The sequence below is a fragment of the Pan paniscus genome, chromosome 21 (assembly GCF_029289425.2).
Source record: "Pan paniscus chromosome 21, NHGRI_mPanPan1-v2.0_pri, whole genome shotgun sequence".
Classification (NCBI taxonomy): Eukaryota; Metazoa; Chordata; class Mammalia; order Primates; family Hominidae; genus Pan; species Pan paniscus.
In genome coordinates this window covers 42,737,615-42,756,172 of record NC_073270.2, presented here as the reverse complement: position 1 = coordinate 42,756,172, position 18,558 = coordinate 42,737,615, and the positions used below count along the sequence as shown (strand labels likewise).

General features: G+C 42.1%; 1 protein-coding gene across 4 annotated transcripts in view; it reads left to right on the top strand.

The window, feature by feature from the left end:
• Positions 1 to 18,558, top strand: part of RBL1 (RB transcriptional corepressor like 1) — a 95,263-nt gene that overhangs the window by 69,184 nt on the left and 7,521 nt on the right. For all 4 annotated transcript variants that reach the window (XM_055104506.2, XM_034947024.3, XM_055104507.2 and 1 more), the window contains 4 exons: positions 3,441 to 3,617; positions 5,518 to 5,589; positions 7,874 to 7,964; positions 16,936 to 17,084. In XM_055104506.2, coding sequence (XP_054960481.1) covers positions 3,441 to 3,617; positions 5,518 to 5,589; positions 7,874 to 7,964; positions 16,936 to 17,084 — 489 coding nt within the window. The remainder of the gene's footprint in view (positions 1 to 3,440; positions 3,618 to 5,517; positions 5,590 to 7,873; positions 7,965 to 16,935; positions 17,085 to 18,558) is intronic.

Genomic DNA, 18,558 nt, shown 5'->3' with positions numbered 1-18,558 from the left:
ATGAGGATTATTTTTTACGTTTTTATATCAAATCCTATTTCTTTCACAGTACCTCTAATGTGTTTTCTGACCTCGGGCATAGTGATTATCTATTTATTTCTTAGATTTCAGTTTAGCTGTTTGAAAATAATAGTAGCTTAAACAAGAGAATTTATCTTTCACATAAAGTCTGTGTAAGTAGTATGGGACTGCTGTGGTTACCACGACCATTAAGAACCCAGGTCCTGGCCAGGTCGGTGGCTCACGCCTGTAATCCTAGCACTTTGGGAGGCCAAGACGGGCAGATCATGAGGTCAGGAGTTCGAGACCATCCTGGCTAACACGGTGAAACCCCATCTCTACTTAAAATACAAAAAAATTACCCAGGCATGGTAGCAGGCACCTGTAGTCCTAGCTACTTGGGAGGCTGAAGCAGGAGAATGGCGTGAACCTGGGAGGCGGAGGTTGCAGTGAGCCGAGATCACGCCACCGCACTCCAGCCTGGACAACAGAGCAAGACTCCATCTCAAAAAAAAAAAAAAAAACCCAGGTCCCTTCAAGGTTTTTTTGGCCATTTTCAACACAAGGTTTCTAACTCAGTCCATGATGACTGCTTCCCTTCCAGATATCATATCTGCATTCTAGCCAGCAGAAAGAAAAAGAGCATGCCTCCTCACCTTCAGAACCTGTCCTAGAAGTTACATACACCAATGCTGTTTATTTCCCACTTAGTCATATAGCCACTTGTAGAATTTTTTTTTTTTTTTCTTTTTGGAGACAAGGTCTTGCTCTGTCACCCGTGCAGGGGTACAGTGGCAAGATCATGGCTCATTGCAGCCTCAACCTCCTGGGCTCAAGCGATCCTCTCACCTCAGCCTCCTGAGTAGTTGGGACTATAGGCACAGGCTACCACACCCAGCTTATTTTTTAATTTTTTGTAGAGAAGGGGTTTCGCTATGTTGCTTAGGATGGTTTCAAACTCCTGGACTCAAGCAGTCCATCCACCTCACCCTCCCAATGTGCTGGGATTACAGATGTAAGCCACCGTGCCCAGGCAGAATTTTCAAAGGGGCAAATATAGTCTTTATTACAGGAAGGTGGGTGTAAATGTTAAGGGTTCTGTTATTGCAGAAGAGGAGACAGACACTGGAAAACAACTCATTTATAGCTTCTACAACCATTCTTTGTCTTCTGTTCCTTTCAATTATAGCTCATTTATTTTCATTACATTGTGGGTTTTGGAGCAACTGATTCTCCAAGGAATTTCATCTTTTAGGGAAATCCCTTCTTTGAATGAAATAGTCTTCAGAAGTGTAAACAGAATATATGAAAGCAGGGCTGCTTTGGTTGGCAGTTGGGATGGTTGAGGGAGAGTCTTGCTCTTTTCACCACCTTTACTGGCTTCTCTCCTCTGTCCCTTCACCCCCTCCTATGCCTAAGGACTGTTTTAACAACAGAGCTTGAAAATATAGCAGTTTCCCCATTTACTTACCACTTTTAATTTTCAAAATGGCAAATTATTTCCTCTGATAATTAACCTAAGTTTGACAGAAATAAGACTTTTTGGTGAATTCTTTATTTTGAATGTTGTTTTAGAATCTAACATCCTTTTCCTTTCATTTAATTATAACCTGCTCAATATAGATTAGAAGCTAGAAAATATAAAAGGAACTGAAATGTCTGAATCTATAATAAATTCAAAATAACCATTCATTGAGTAAATTATAACGATTATCTATGCTGAACTCAGTGTGATGCTGGTGTTCTATGCCTAAATAGAATTTACTGTGAATGTTAGAATCAAAAGCCTTCCAGCGTATGTGTATCCTGTAAGCATTGGATCAGCTCTGTAAAAGATACTTTACCAAGTATTACTTAACTACATATTATTTTTAATTATTCTAGCTAGGACTATGTATCTTATCTTCTCCTTTCATGAATATAAAGTTCTAGCATCTTTCTCTCTGCTCTTACCCTACTGTTTACTGAGCATGGCTGGACCAGAAACAAGGGGAGAGGATGCAGAAAATTTGTTTGCTGTAAAATAAATCACTGGTGGCTTTGGAGTCAACTGTTTGTCTCTCTTTATATTAGATTACTGAGTAGCTTAAATTAGTTTTTAAGCTCAGTTTGTAGGTATTTTTCTGCCAAAGATAATTTTCTGTAAGGGGTAACTTACTTTTTTTTTCCATCTGGAAATTTAAAGACATAGTTTGGGCCAGGCGCAGTGACTCATGCCTGTAATCCCAGCACTTTGGGAGGCCGAGGCCAGCAGATCACCTGAGCTCAGGAGTTCGAGACCACCCTGGGCAACATGGTGAAACCCCATCTCTACTCAAATACAAAAAAAAAAAAATTAGCCAGGCGTCGTGGCACTTGCCTGTAGTCCCAGCTACTCGGGAGGCTGAGACACGAGAATCACTTGAGCCCGGAGGTGGAGGTTGCAGTGAGCCAAGATCATGCCACTGCACTCCAACTTAGGCTACAGAGTGAGACTCCGTCTCAAAAAAAAAAAAAATAGTTTGAATAGAATAGTCTGGTTTAGGAATACCACATCAGGGTTATCAAGTCTTAAAATAAAAAAACAGTCTTGCAGGATCTAGGGCCAGGGAATTGAACTGAATTTATTTTCACAGGCTTTAAAAAAAACAACTTTGTATCTTACTTATTTTAACATTCCTGTTTTGTTCCCATTGTGCTCATAAAAAGTGTAGAATATAGGAGCAATTTTTTAAATGGTTTTGCTTTCTGACTTATTTTTGGAGTCAAACATTTATTATTTGGCATGTTAGACCCCCTAGCAATTTTACCTGGACCCAAAGAGAATAGATAGAGACTTCTGAGCTTTGAAAAATTATGCATTTGAGCTGGGCACAGTGGCTCACACCTGTAATCCCAGTACTTTGGGAGGCTGCAGTGCATGGATTACTTGAGGTCAAGAGTTAAAGACCAGCCTGGCCAACATGATGAAGCCCTGTCTCTACTAAAAATACAAAAATTAGCTAGGCATGGTGGCATGCACCTGTAAGCCCAGTTACTCGGGAGGCTGAGGCAGGAGAATTGCTTGAATGCAGAAGGCAGAGGTTGCAGTGAGCCAAGATTGTGCCACTGCACTCCAGCCTGGGTGACAGAGCGAGAATCCACCTAAGAAAAAAAAAAAAAGGAAAAATTATGTGTTCATAATTGTCATGATGCAGGTAAATCCTATATTTCAGTTTTTCTTACTTTACATAGTTGGCAGCATAGAGTAATAGATGACATCTTTAAAAAATTTTTTCAAGTAGTTTTGCTTTACTCTATATCCTCCTGCCATAGCAGTGAACTAGTGCTATAGAACAGAAATTTTATTTAATTTAATATATCAACAGCCTATGTTTTTTAATCTTGGTCTTGGTAAGACATAAAAATTTGAGAAATGATTTACTTGGTGTTTTGCATCAATGTGTTACCTTCTATTTTAGGTCTATCATTTGGCAAGTGTACGCTTACGTGATCTATGTCTAAAACTGGATGTTTCAAATGAGTTACGAAGGAAGATATGGACGTGTTTTGAATTCACTTTAGTTCACTGCCCTGATCTAATGAAAGACAGGCATTTGGATCAGCTCCTCCTTTGTGCCTTTTATATCATGGCAAAGGTAATGTATAAATTGGGAGAAGAGGCTGGGCATGGTGGCTCACACGTATAATCCTAGCACTTTCGGAGGTCAAGGCGAGCAGATAGCTTGAGCCCAGGATTTTGAGACTAGCTTGGGCAACATGGTGAAACCTCATCTCTATAAAAAATATAAAAATCAGCTGGGCATTGTGGCTTGCACCTATAGGCCCAGCTACTTGGGAGACTGAGGTGGGAGGATCTCTTGAGCCCAGGAGGCCAAGGCTGCAGTGAGCCGAGATCATGACACTGTACCTCAGCCTGGGCAATAGAGCAAGACCCTGTCTCAAGAAAAATAAAAGTTTCTGTACCATTTGCATATTGCTTTCTCGTGATTTATTGTGCTGCCTCAGAAGAGCATTTTACTTTCTAGTTGCTACAACGTGTTTTAAGTCATAGAATAACATATCTTGCTTGTTTTTTAAAATTCTCATATATCTGATACAATCATTTGTCTTGACTGTACTGGCCACGCTGGCAGTCCTAGCAGATGTATACAGTTAAGACTTGATTTTTCAGCTTTTTGAGACAGAGCATATGTTTTTAAACTCCTTTATGACCCCTCCTCCCACAATGCCTCTTTGAAATCTCTGTAAAAAATAGGTCTTAATAATTGTTACTGCAGCACTATGGTGGTTGACGAGAACATGCACCATACAAAAGGGAGCAAAGAAGAAAATGGTTGATTCATTTTTTAAGAAAGATTGGTTTGATGTAAAAAAGCACCGACTATGTTCAATACAAGAAATACTGGAAAGACACTAGTTACCAGGACTCAAGGAACCAAATTGCATCTGATAGCCTCAAGAGTCATGTGTTTGAAGTGTATCTTGCTGATTTGCAGAATGATGAAGTTGCAGTTAGAAAACTCAACCTGAAGGGCCGGGCGTGGGCTCATGCCTGTAATCCCAGCACTTTGGGAGGCCAAGGCAGGCAGATCACGAGGTCAGGAGATCAAGACCATCCTGGCTAACACAGTGAAACCCTGTCTCTACTAAAAATACAAAAATTAGCTGGGCATGGTGGCACACGCCTGTAGTCCTAGCTACTCGGGAGGCTGAGGCAGGAGAATCACTTGAAACCGGGAGGCAGAGTTTGCAGTGAGCCAAGATCATGCCACTGCACTCCAGCCTGGATGACAGACTGAGACTCTATCTCAAAAAAAAAAAAGAATTAAAAAATTAAAAGATAAATGTTACTAACTAATCGTGTGTTTTCCAGAAGACTGTTAGAGTTCAGGCTTTGCCATTTCTAGCTCATCATTATAGAGAACAGGTTTAGCACTAATGGACAGTGAAGCAGGGGAAAAGAGTGACTTAAGTTTATGATCACAGAGATCCCAGAAGGAATTCCTTTTTGGATCACTAATCCATTTTCTTCCTTTTGGCCACCACTGTGACTTCTGTCTAAGCATTAGAAACCCTACAGTCTGTCCTGAAATGTTAAAACCTAATCCTGTAATAGCCACTCAGTTTGATTGAGAATCATCACTGTAAGATATTTTTAATCCTTCGTATGTGGTTAATTTACTTTTAAGTAAGTACTTAAAAATTAATAAAACTGGAGACTGCAGGGAATTAAACAGATCTGAGTTTTCTTATATCTTTTTTTATATAAAGAAATGGATTTTCAGTAGAGTCACACCATAGCAGTTTCACTGCTTTTTGATTAATGAAACTATTAAGTGAGTCCCCACAGGCCACAAAGCCTGAACTTTAAAGGTAGAAAAAATCATAAATGTTAGTGGTTTTTAGTCATGGACTGGCCTGGGGTTAATGGTTTTCTGCAAGGTTGCTCTCAGTGCCAACTTATAATTGAAGTTTTGTTCAGAGCCATTTTTCTTTCAAAAAGCAGTTGATAAATGCGGTTTTTATTTTCCTTAGGTAACAAAAGAAGAAAGAACTTTTCAAGAAATTATGAAAAGTTATAGGAATCAGCCCCAAGCTAATAGTCACGTGAGTTACATTATTTTTCCTACTGTCCAAAAATAGATTTACTCTTTTCCACTGACAAGTTATATAAAAGGTAAACTTATTTTATAGTTTTAATATACTTCAGATTTTCTGTTTTAATGAATAACATTAAACTCGAGAGATAATTTCACTGAAGGACAGTTTCAATAGAAGCCGGGAAGTCTGACTGTTTCCGACTCATCCATATACTTCATATACTTCTCATAAGTTCTGCCATTCCATTTGTTCATTTAATGAAAGATATGTGTAATGGCTGGGTGCGGTGTCTCACGCCTGTAATCCCAGCACTTTGGGAGGTGGAGGCAGGTGGATTACCTGAGGTCAGGAGTTCGAGACCAGCCTGGCCAATATAGTAAAATCCTGTCTCTACTAAAAATACAAAAATTAGCCAGGCGTGGTATCACACGCCTATAATCCCTGCTACTCGGGAGGCTGAGGCAGGAGAATTGATTGAGCCCAGGAGGCAGAGGTTGCGGTGAGCCAAGATCATTCCACTGCACTCCAGCCTGGCCGACAGAGCAAGACTCTGTCTCAAAAAAAAAAAAAAAAAAAAGTTATGTATAATAATAATAATATTCTTTAATTATATGACTTTATTTTTTAATGATATTTAAACCCAGTGAAATTTGAGGATTCATTAACCTAACTACAGCTTCTTTTGCCATCTGCTAAGCATCCTAATGTTTGCATCTTTGAATAGATGTTAAACATTTCTGATTATATTGTTCTGACTGTGGTGAAAATTCCATGAAACCTTTCAGTCATGGTAGCAGAGTGGACTGCCACACAATAAGCATTTAATGAATGTTCATGTCATATTGTTGTTATTATTGTACCTGAAGAACACAAGTAAATTACCTTAAGGATTTGATCATTCAAGAACCTAGTTGCTCTGCTCTTAGGAAGCATAATGGCCTCTTCTCTGGCCCTGGAAATTGTAGACAGAAAGAGAGATGTAGTGGCCTAGACTGCAGACCAAAATAGAGATGTGGCCTCAGTATTAGTAGTTATATCCCCTTCTAAGAGAGCTTTGTTTAAGCCCTAAAATACATTATAGCAAGCAATATAGAGACATTTGAAGAACCAAGTACAGGTATTTGTTATATCCTGTGATAAGCTAAGAGTTTCTGGGCTTCTTCAGGAAAATCCCTCAGGAACAGAGCCTAGAAAGCTCTAGATTGTCCTTGAAGATCATTAAGGTGAGGTTAGTGTGAGTCAAGAATGGGCCAAGCCATGGTTCCCTGAATATCTTCTTAATACCAGTAACCTATAATACAGTACAAGGGGGAATGGATCATGCCTTTCCAGCTATCTCAGAGGTGAGAAATAGTTTAGGGGCAGGGAAGGGAAAAGATTTTCATGTGGCCATCTGAAAGGAGATGGGAATGGGCTAGGGGCAGAAAAACAAGCTGCATTAAGAACAAATGACTCTGGTCCAGGCGCAGTGGCTCACGCCTGTAATCCCACCAGTTAAGGAGGCCAAGGCAGACAGATTGCCTGAGCCCAGGAGGTCAAGGCTACAGTGAGCCATGATTGTGCCACTGCACTCCAGTCTGAGCCATGAAGTGAGACTCTGTCTCTAAAAAAAAAAGAAAAAAAAGACCAATTGATTGTTGTGTAAGGAATTAAAAAGAAGGAGGAATTAATTCAGGTCTTTTGTTTTTTGTTTTATTTTGTTTTGTATTTGAGCAGAGTCTTGCTCTGTTGTCCAGGCTGGAGTGCAGTGGTGCGATCTCAGCTCAGTGCAACCTCCACCCACTGAGTTCAAGCAGTTCTCCTGCCTCAGCCTCCCTAGTAGCTGGAATTACAAGTGTGTGCTACCATGCCCAGATAATTTTTGTATTTTTAGTAGAGATGGGCTTTCACCATGTTGGCCAGCTGGTCTTGAACGCCTGGCCTCAAGTGATCCGCTCACCTCAGCCTCCCAAAGTGCTGGGATTACAGGTGTGAGCCACCGCACCTAACCAAATTCAGGTCTTTAAAGTTGCTTTCATTTAGTAAAACCTGATCATCAGTCTTTAGTTGCTATTTCTTCTATTTTATAAACTAAGCCCATCTTAGATGGTAGGCTCTTCTCCAGTATCCTCTCTTTTATGGTATGTGTTATAATCTATACTTACTAGAGCTAATAACATTTTACCCTTGAGTATCACTTATACAGACAAATAGTTTTTAATTGGTTTGATATTTTGCTCTTCTCACTTTGATTTTGTTTAACCTGTACCTCTGTGACTGAGCTATCCTTTTCTTCCCCTCTGGCATGTAGGTATATAGAAGTGTTCTGCTGAAAAGTATTCCAAGAGAAGTTGTGGCATATAATAAAAATATAAATGATGACTTTGAAATGATAGATTGTGGTAAGTTATCCAATTTAACATATTATATGTAAAACACATTGGATCACACTGTACATAATACAGTGGGTGTCAGACAACATGGAAATGTGAATCATAAGGAGGTGAGGTGGACAATGCATATGTTTTGAAAACAAATAAGTTTGAGATTAGAATGTGCTGGTATAGTTTATTGAAACCATTAATTTGTCCCCTGTTAATTGTGTTTTGGAAGAAGTTTTCTAGTCTACTTATACATGTTAATGAAACACGTAAAAGAGACTTAATAAAATTCTAAAATCTGAATGACAGGGAAAACAAGGTAGCTGACAGTAATCTTCCCGAGGAGTCTGTTAAGAAAATGTCCTGGCTGGGCATGGTGGCTCACACCTGTAATTCCAGCACTTTGGGAGGCCAAGGCGGGTGGATCACGAGTTCAAGAGATCAAGGCCATCCTGGCCAACATGGTGAAACCCCATCTCTACTTAAAAAAAATATACAAAAATTAGCTAGGTGTGGTGGTATACGCCTGTAGTCCCAGCTACTCAGGAGCCTGAGGCAGGAGAATCGCTTGAACCCAGGAGGCGGAGGTTACAGTGAGCTGAGATCACGCCACTGCACTCCAGCCTGGCGGCAAAGTGAGACTCTGTCTCACACACACACACACACACACACACACACACAAAAGAAAATGTCCTGTTCATATAAGTATTACTTATAGGTAATTCTGCTACCACAGGCAAGACTGCACCCTCTTGCCACCATCATGCTAAGACTTCAGGCACTAGTAATCTTTTTTTTCAAAGAAAGGAAAATCAAATGGTTAGTATTCATACACCTCTTCTGCCTACCTCCTTTCCCTTATCTCATCTTTCCATGTATTTCAGGTGTATGTAATATATACATGTGTATATACTATGATTTTTTTTTTTTTTTTGAGATAGGGTTTTGTTCTGTCACCTACACTGAAGTGCAGTGGTATGATCATGACTCACTGCAGCATGGACATCCCAGGCTCAATCAATCCTTCCACCTCAGCCTCCCGAGTAGCTGGAACTGCAGGCATGCACCATCACCCTGGCGAATTTTTATATTTTTTGTAGAGACGGGATTTTGCCATGTTTGCTCAGGCTGGTCTCGAAATCGTGAGCTCAAGTGATCCGCCCACCTTGGCCTCCCAAAGTACCAGGATTACAGGCATGAGCCACTGTGCTAAGCCTAGGTACTGTGATTTCTTTAATGCCACAGTGTGAGACATTTAGGTCATTTCTCCTTTTCTTGTCTCGTCTTGTCTCGTCTCGTCTCGTCTTCTCTCCCCTCTCCTCTCCTTTCCTCTCTTCTTGCCTTCCCCATCCCCCTCCTCTCCCCCTCCCCTGCCCTCCTTTCTGTTTTATTTTTTCTTTTCTTTTCTTTTCTGAGACAGGATCTTACTCTGTTACCCAGGCAGGAATGCAGTGGCACAATCATGGCTCACTGCAGCCCTGACCTCCGGTGCTCCTTTCATCTCAGTCTTGCTGCCACACCCAACTAATTTTTTGTAGAGGTGGGATTTTGCCATGTTGCCCAGGCTGGTCTCCAACTCCTGGGCTCAAGCAGTCTCCCTACCATGGCCTCCCAAAGTGCTGGGATGACAGGTGTAAGCCACCATGCCTGGCCAGGTTGCTTCTAATTATGCACAGCTCTGTGATGAGCATCATTTGTAGCTTAATCTTTAGGCCACATCCTTAGGATAAATTCTTGAGAGAAAATCTGATGAATTAAAGCAAATTTTTAAATTATAAAAATATCCATAATCATTATGGTGTCCACTGGGATATAAACTTTTAAGATTTCATTCACCAAAAAGATCTTTTAATAATGTCCTAGAATCTGACTCCGTTTGAGGATAATAGGCCAAACTCAATTCTTTTTACGTAAGTGTATTATTCTGGAGCCTTTTCAAGGCAACGAGGAGTATATAAGACAGTAATCCTAGCCAGGTGTGGTGGCTCACACCTGTAATCCCAGCACTTTGGGAGGCCAAGGTGGGTGGATCATCTGAGGTCAGGAGTTCGAGACCAGCCTGGCCAACATGGCGAAACCTTGTCTCTACTAAAAATACAAAAATTAGCCAGGCATGGTGGTGAGCACCTGTAATCCCAGCTACTTAGGAGGCTGAGGCACAAGAATTGCTTGAACCCAGGAGGCAGAGGTTGCAGTGAGCCAAGATCACACCACTGCACTCCAGCCTGGGTGACAGGGTGAGACTGCATCTCAAGGAAAAAAAAAAAAAAACGCTGGGCACGGTGGCTCACGCCTGTAATCCAGTACTTTGGGAGGTCGAGGCGGGTGGATCACAAAATCAGGAGTTCAAGACCAGCCTGGCCAAGATGGTGAAACCCGTCTCTACTAAAACTACAAAAATTAACCAGGTGCAGTGGCAGACACCTGTAATCCCAGCTACTCAGGAGGCTGAGGCAGGAGAATCACTTGAACTTGGGCGGCAGAGGTTGCAGTGAGCCAAGATCCTGCCACTGCACTCCAGTCTGGGCGACAGAGCTAGACTCTATCTCAAAAAAACAAACAAGCCCGGGCGCGGTGGCTCACGCCTGTAATCCCAGCACTTTGGGAGGCCGAGGCAGGTGGATCATGAGGTCAGGAGATCCAGACCATCCTGGCTAACACGGTGAAACCTCGTCTCCACTAAAAATACAAAAAATTCTCCGGGCGTGGTGGCGGGCGCCTGTAGTCCCAGCTACTCCAGAGGCTGAGGCAGGAGAATGGCGTGAGCCCAGGAGGTGGAGCTTGCAGTGAGCGGAGATCGCGCCACTGCACTCCACCCTGGGCGACAGAGTGAGACTCCATCTCAAAAAAAAAAACAACAACAACAACAAAAAAAGCCATTTTCTATATTTGTTATACATGTTGCTTACCTATCCAGGGTGGTTTTTCTGTTCCTACAAAACCAGACATCAGAGGTTAGCTAGAAAGCTGTGGATCACTTGCCTGTTTTGTGTTTTTTCTATGAGAAACTAACTGCTAGCAAGTATCTGAGCTACAAGAGCAGTGAAGTTCCAGAGAGTAGAAGTAAGCAAAAGATAATAGACGATGTCGTTTTCTGTTTTGTTTTCTTTTTGATAAGTATCTGCCAAAGAAACTTGAGGTGACTGAGAGTTTGCCACTTCCTGTATATATAGGTTTCAGATCAAATTCTGCTACACAATTTCTTTCTTTCTTTTTTTTTTTTTTTTTTTTTTTTTTTTTTTTTTTTTGAGATACAGTCTCACTCTTGTCGCCCAGGCTGGAGTGCAATGGTGCGATCTCGGCTCACTGCAACCTCCACCTCCCAGGTTCAAGTGATTCTCCTGCCTCAGCCTCCCGAGTAGCTGGGATTACAGGCACCTGCCACCATGCCCAGCTAATTTTTGTATTTTTAGTAGAGACGGGGTTTTGCCATGTTGGCCAGGCTGGTCTTGAACTCCTGATCTCAGGTATTCCACCCGCCTTGGCCTCCCAAAGTGCTGGGATTACAGGCGTCAGCCACTGCACCTGACCTTTTGTTTGTTTGTTTTGAGACCGTGTCTTGCTCTGTCACCCAGGCTGGAGTACAGTGGCACAGTCACAGCTCACTGCAGCCTTGACCTCCCAGGCCCGAGTGATTCTCGACTCAGCCACGTCCTGGCTAATTTTTATATTTTTTGTAGAGATGGGGTTTCACCATGTTGCCAAGGCCAGTCTTGAACTCCTGGGTTCAAGTGATCCATCTGCCTTGGCCTCCCAAAGTGCTGGGATTACAGGCGTGAGTCACTGCACTCTGCCTTACATACGGTTAACTAGATATATTTATTAGCAAGTAAGCAAACAACCATTGTTACAGATCCTGTACAGTGGTGGTGGCACAGGGCAGGGAGAATATCCAGTGATAATGAACTCAGGAATTCTGGCACTCAAAAAGAGAGAGCACAGTGGCTTACGTCTACAATCCCAGCACTTTGGGAGGCCAAGCCAGGAGGGTGGCTTGAACCCAGGAGTTCAAGACCATTGTGGGTAACATAGTGACAGCCTATTGCTACAAAAAATTTTTTTAAATAGCCACACATGGTGGTGGGCTTCTGTAGTCCAAGCTACTCAGGAGGCTGAATTGGGAGGTTGGCTTGAGCCCAGGATGTCAAGGCTGCAGTGAGCCATGATCTTGCCGCTGTACTCCAGACAGAGCAAGACCCTGTCTCAAAAAAAAAAAAAAAAAGAGAGAGAGAGAAAGTTATGTAGGAGGATATACAATCAGGCAAGTCTATATTCAGATAAGTCACCTTCCAGTTCTTAGAGCTATGGTTAGATGCTATGACCCAGATTTGGACACACCAAAGAACACCAACTTGGGAAGAACAGTTCTGGTTCTATAAACAAATTCATTATGAGTTGTAAAATAATTACTGTTTAAAAAGCACACACACAATTTATATATCCTATGCAGTAAGTTCATATATCCCAGTTCTATGTCTGACCACCACCCATAGAAAAGATTTGCTCAAGAACAGGTGCCAAGATTTCAGATGCAGGATTCAGTCAGCCTTAAGGCTAGCATCAAGCAAATACCGTGGATCAGAATTCAGGGCTGGACACAGGACTTCTCAGAGCTTTTAGCCTTAACATTGTTATCCCTAAGAGTAAAGCCGAGAGACTTCACTGGATCTTTCATCCCTTTCATGGCTATTGAGGGTAGTGTCTCAAATATTTTAACCAATCTGCTTATCTTAAATACTTTTGATTTCCTGAACATGAGCTCATTTTTAGCATTAGTCACACTTAATAAACATTCATTATTTTCATCAGTAAAAACCCATTTCTGGCTGTACATGGTGGCTCACACCTGTAATCCCAGCACTTTGGGAGACCGAGGCGGGCAGATCACTTGAGGTCAGGAGTTTGAGACCAGTCTTGCCGACATGGTGAAACCCCATCTTTACTAAAAATACAAAAATTAGCCAGGCATGGTGGTGAGCACTTGTAATCCCTGCCACTTCGGAGGCTGAGGCAAGAGAATTGCTTGAACCCTGGGGGCTGAGGTTGCAGTGAGCTGAGATTGTGCCACTGCACTCCAGCCTAGGCAACAGAGCAAGACTCTTTCTCAAAAAAAAAAAAAATTCTGACCTTGAGTATGTTAATGAGCAAAGCATTGGTCATTGACTGAGATATGCCTAGCAGAAACTGTTGGAGTGGAGAATGAATTTCCTGATTAAAACACCAGCTCACTCCTCATGGGCTGTGAATTCTTCAATGTCATGTTAGCAGACTGCTCCAGAGTGGCAGTCTTGATTAGAATACTTGTGAGACCCAAGTTATAGCTTAACCTAAGTAACACAAACATAACACTGTACTCAAGTGTATTGTAGTTAATTGAAAACTTTACATTGCTTCCTTAGAAACTTGTTTTAAGGATTAAAAAGAATTATATTTAGGCTGAGTGTTGTGGCTCATGCCTGTAATCCCAGCACTTTGGAAGGCTGAGGCAGGAGGATCCCTTGAGCCCGGGAATTAAAGACCAGCATGAGCAACACAGCAAGACCCCCGTCTGCAAAAAATGAAAATAAAAAATTAGCTGGGCATGGTGGCTCACACCTGTAGTCCCAACTACTTGGGAGGCTGAGGCAGGAAGATCACTTGAATCCAGGAATTTGAGATTGGAGTGCACTATGATTGCACCACTGCACTTCAGCCTGGGTGATAGAGCAAGATCTTGTCTCTAAAAATAAAAAAGATAATTATATGTATATGTATGTATGTGTGGACATACACACACACACACACACACACACATAGTCATGTGCCATATAATGATGTTTGAGTCCGTGATGGCCCACACATACAACAGTGGTCCTATAAGATTATAGTGCTGTATTTTTACTATACCTTTTCTATGTTTAGATATATTTAGATGCACAAATACTTGCCATGGTGATACAATTGCCTGTGGTATTCAGTACAGTAACATGCTGTACAGGTTTGTACCTTAGGAGCAATATACTATACCATCCAGCCTAGGTGTGTAGTTGGCCATACAATCTAGGTTTGTGTAAGTATATTCTATAGTATTCTCATGACAAAATCATTTCAACAATGCATTTCTGAGAAGATAACCCATCATTATGCAATACACAACTATGTATACATATACGCATATATATAATATTTAATACAGGGCTTGTTCATAGTAAGGCCTTAGTAATAGCTATTATTTATAAGCAATATCAAATTTATTGTATTAATGAGTATGGCTTTTTTAGCATTAGTCACACTTAATAAACATTCACTATTTTCATCAGTAAAAACCCATTTCTGGCTGGACATGGTGGCTCACACCTGTAATCCCAGCACTTTGGGAGACCGAGATGGGGTCTCACTGTGTTGCCCAGACTGGTCTCGAACTCTTGGGCTCAAGTGATCCTCCCACCTCAGCCTCCCAAAGTGCTGGAATTACAGGCATGAGCCACCATACCTGGCCAAGTATGTTTTTTTAAATGTCTTTTTTTTCTTTAGTTTTTTTTTAATTTTAGAGATGAGATCTTGCTCTGTTGCCCAGGCTGGAATGTAATGGGGCAATCATAGCTCACTGCAACCTTGATTTCCTGGGTTCAAGCGATCCTGTCATCTCAGCCTCCCAAGTAGCTAGGGCTAAAGGTGCATGCCACCACACCTAGTTTTTAAATTTCTTTAATTTTAAAAAAAAATTTTATAGAGACAGGGTTTCACCACACCCAGCCTCCCACAATTTTAAATGTTTGGTTCATTCAAGTAAAGTATAGCTCCTTACCTTATGTTAGTATTAACAGCTGGAATTGGAATGACACAGAAATATGGAGACACTATAGTCTCTGTCTCAAGAAATTTCTAATCCAAGGAGGACATTAAATAATTTTAGGCCAGGCATGGTCGCTCATGTCTGTAATCCCAGCACTTTGAGAGGCCAAGGTGGGAGGATCACTTGAGCCCAGGAGTTAGAGACCAGCCTAGAAAACATAGGGAGACCCTGTCTCTACAAAAAGTAAAAAAAAAATTAGCTCGGTGTGGCAGCGTGCACCTGTAGTCCCAGCTACTCGGGAGACTGAGGCAAGAGGATCAAGAACCTTTCATAAAAACAAAACAAAAAAATAATTTTAATTGATCCATATAATGAGAATAACCTAGAAGAGCTGTTAACAAGCCAGTATCCTTTGAAACAGTGTTTCCCAGAATGGTAGTATAAGTGTTTTGGGGGGTCCAGGCGCAGTGGCTCACGCCTGTAATCCCAGCACTTTGGGAGGCCAAGGCGGGCAGATCACCTGAGGTCAGGAGTTCGAGACCAGCCTGTCCAGCATGGCGAAACACCATCTCTACTGAAAATACAAAAATTAGCCAGACGTGGTGGCATGCTTCTGTAATCCCAGCTACCCAGGAGGCTGAGGCAGGAGAGTCGCTGGATCCCAGCGGGCAGAGACTGCAGTGAGCCGAGATTGCACCACTGCACTCCAGGCTGGGTGACAGAGCAAGACTCCATCTCAAAAAAAAAAAAGTGTTTTGGGGGAAGAGAGACTATACACAAAAAATTGGGGAAGTATGGAATTAAAGTGAACATGAGAGTTATTTTTTTTCCCCAACTGCAGTACTTCTCAGAGCCTTATACTAACATGAATTTCTGAATTTCCAATATAATATACAGCATTTCCTCAACTTTATTTAACCACATAGCTCCCCTCCCCTCCCACCCTAGTCAAGATCCTTTAGAAATAGCAGAAGTGAAAAAGACATCCAAATTAAGACTGACATCCCCTGGGGCTGTTTGGTCTTTGAACCATGTTTGTGTTTTCTGGTTTTCCTAAGGTGAAGGCATTGCTTCTACCCATGTTCTCAGTGTTTGTAGGCCAGTGTATTGAGAATGAGAGCTTTTTTCATATATGTGCTAAATTCTTTTTAATTGGTAGTGGTTTTCTTAGCACATGGTTCTTGTGTATACAAGTAAATGATAGTTTGTAATACCCTGTAATACTCTTCCTTCCCCAAAAAATAGTAGGACAAAGTTCTGCCTGGTTTCACAAGCTATCCCAGAGTTGCACCATTAAGTAGGAAACTATGTTGGGGTAAGCTGTTATTTTACAATTGAGGGTGCTCAGTAAAACCTGAACACTGGTTCCTGATCAGGGTTCCTGTTGTATGTGGTACAATAAGGCTCTTAGAACACCTGTCACCTGCCATGTATTTGCAGAGAAATAAATGTAATTCATTTTGCTTCTTCCTTAACCTCAGGATATGCTTTACCTTTTAGAATCTTTCCACCTTTCTCAAAGACACAAGAAGAATATCTGCAGGCCTTTTAATTGTCTGAAGCTGAGGTTTGCCACTGCCTCCCATACTGTAGAACTTAGCTAAACACCAGCCCAGGGCTGTTACCCCTCTAAGAGCCACTAGTGACAGTGAGCTCAACAGCTATGGTTGTGAAAACATTCTGAAGTGGAATCTAGAGAAAAGAGCACCACCTTCAGTTCATATGTTTGCATTTCTCTAGATTCCAATTTGACTTATAAGTAATACAGATGGATTGCTGAACCTTCTCTGAAAATATTAATTTCTCTACATAAAGATTTGTGGGTTTTTTTTAATATTGTAGAAAGGTCATTTAAATCACCAACTTGTATATTAAAGTATGCTTTGTGGCTGGGCATGGTGGCTCATGCCTGTAATCCCAGCACTTTGAGAGGCTGAGGCTGGTGGATCACTTGAGCCCAGGAGTTGGAAACCATCCTGGGCAACATGGCAAAACCCCGTCTCTACTAAAAATAAAAAATAGCCAGGCATGGTGGCACGTGCCTGTAGTCCCAGCTATTCAGGAGGCTGGGATGGGAGGATCACTTGAATCCAGGAGGTCAAGGCTGCAGTGAGCCAAGATTGCACCACTGCACTCCACCCTGGGTGACAAAGTGAGACCCTGTCTCAAAAAATAAAAAGTATGCTTTGTATCACAACATTGCATTCTTTTTAACAGACTTAGAAGATGCTACAAAAACACCTGACTGTTCCAGTGGACCAGTGAAAGAGGAAAGAGGTGATCTTATAAAATTTTACAATACAATATATGTAGGAAGAGTGAAGTCATTTGCACTGAAATACGACTTGTCGAATCAGGACCATATGGTATGTTCTATGTTTTACTACTTTATTATTATTTGCTGTCATAGTTGGATTACTGTAAGTTTATTTTGCTAGATAAATATGTCCAAGTAAAATTACTAGCAATTAATCAGAGCATGACCAGTAACTTAATCAGTGATTAAGGCTATGGTACAACAGAGACCAGAGGAAATCATGGGATCTGTTGCCCAGGCTAGAGTGCAGTGGCGAGATCTGGGCTCACTGCAACCCTTACTTCCAGGCCTCAAGCGATCCTCCCACCCCAGCCTCCCAAATAGCTAGTACGACAGCCACATGCCACCACGCCTGGCTAATTTTTTTGTATTTTTAGTAGATACGGGGGTTTCACCATGTTGGCCAGGCTGGTCTTGAACTCCTGGACTCAAGCAATCTACCCACCTCAGCCTCCTAAAGTGATGGGATTACAGGTGTGAACCACCACGCCTGGCATGAATTTTATCTATACCATGATTATGTTGCTAGAAATTCCGTATACATATGGGTAAGAACTTGATGGGAACATGAATATTAAAACAACTAATTTGTTTTTTTTGTTTTCTTTCTTTTTTTTTTTTTTTTGAGACAGTCTCACCCTGTCACCCAGGCTGGCGTGCAGTGGTGCGATCTCAGCTCAACTGCAACCTCTGCCTCCCGGGCTCAAGTGATTCTCCTGCCTCAGCCTCCCTAGTAGCTAGGATTACAGGAGTGTGTCACCACACCTGGCTAATTTTCTGTATCTTTAGTAGAGACAGGGTTTCACCATGTTGGCCAGGCTGGTCTCGAACTCCTGACCTTGTGATCCGCCCACCTCGGCCTCCCAGAGTGCTGGGATTACAGGCATGAGCCACTGCACCCAGCAAATTTGGTAAATTTTTCTGTTGTTATATTGTGAGATTAATGTTTTTCTCAAGTTAAAGACAAAAGGGGCCAGGTGTGGTGGCTCATGCCTGTAATCTCAGCACTTTGGGAGGCCGAGGCGGGCGGATCACCAGAGGTCAGGAGTTTGAGACCAGCCTGGCCAACATGGTGAAATCCCATCTCTACCAAAAATTAGCTGGGCATGGTGGCAGGCACCTGTAATCCCAGCTACTCGGGAGGCTGAGGCAGGAGAATCACTTGAACCCAGAAAGCGGAGGTTGCAGTGAGCAGAGATCGCGCCACTGCACTCCAGCCTGGGCGACAAGAGGGAAACTCTGTCTCAAAAAAAAAACAAAAGGAGGTCAGGTGCTGTGGCTCATGCCTGTAATCCCAGCACTTTGGGAGGCTGAGGCAGGTGGATCACCTGAGGTCAGGAGTTCGAGACCAGCCTGACCAACGTGGTGAAACCCCATCTCTACTAAAAATACAAAAATTAGCCAGGCGTGGTGGTGGGCACCCATAATCCCAGCTACTTGAGAGGCTGAGACAGGAGAATTGCTTGAACCCGAGGCAGAGTTGCAGTGAGCCAAGATTGAACCATTGCACTCCAGCCTGGACA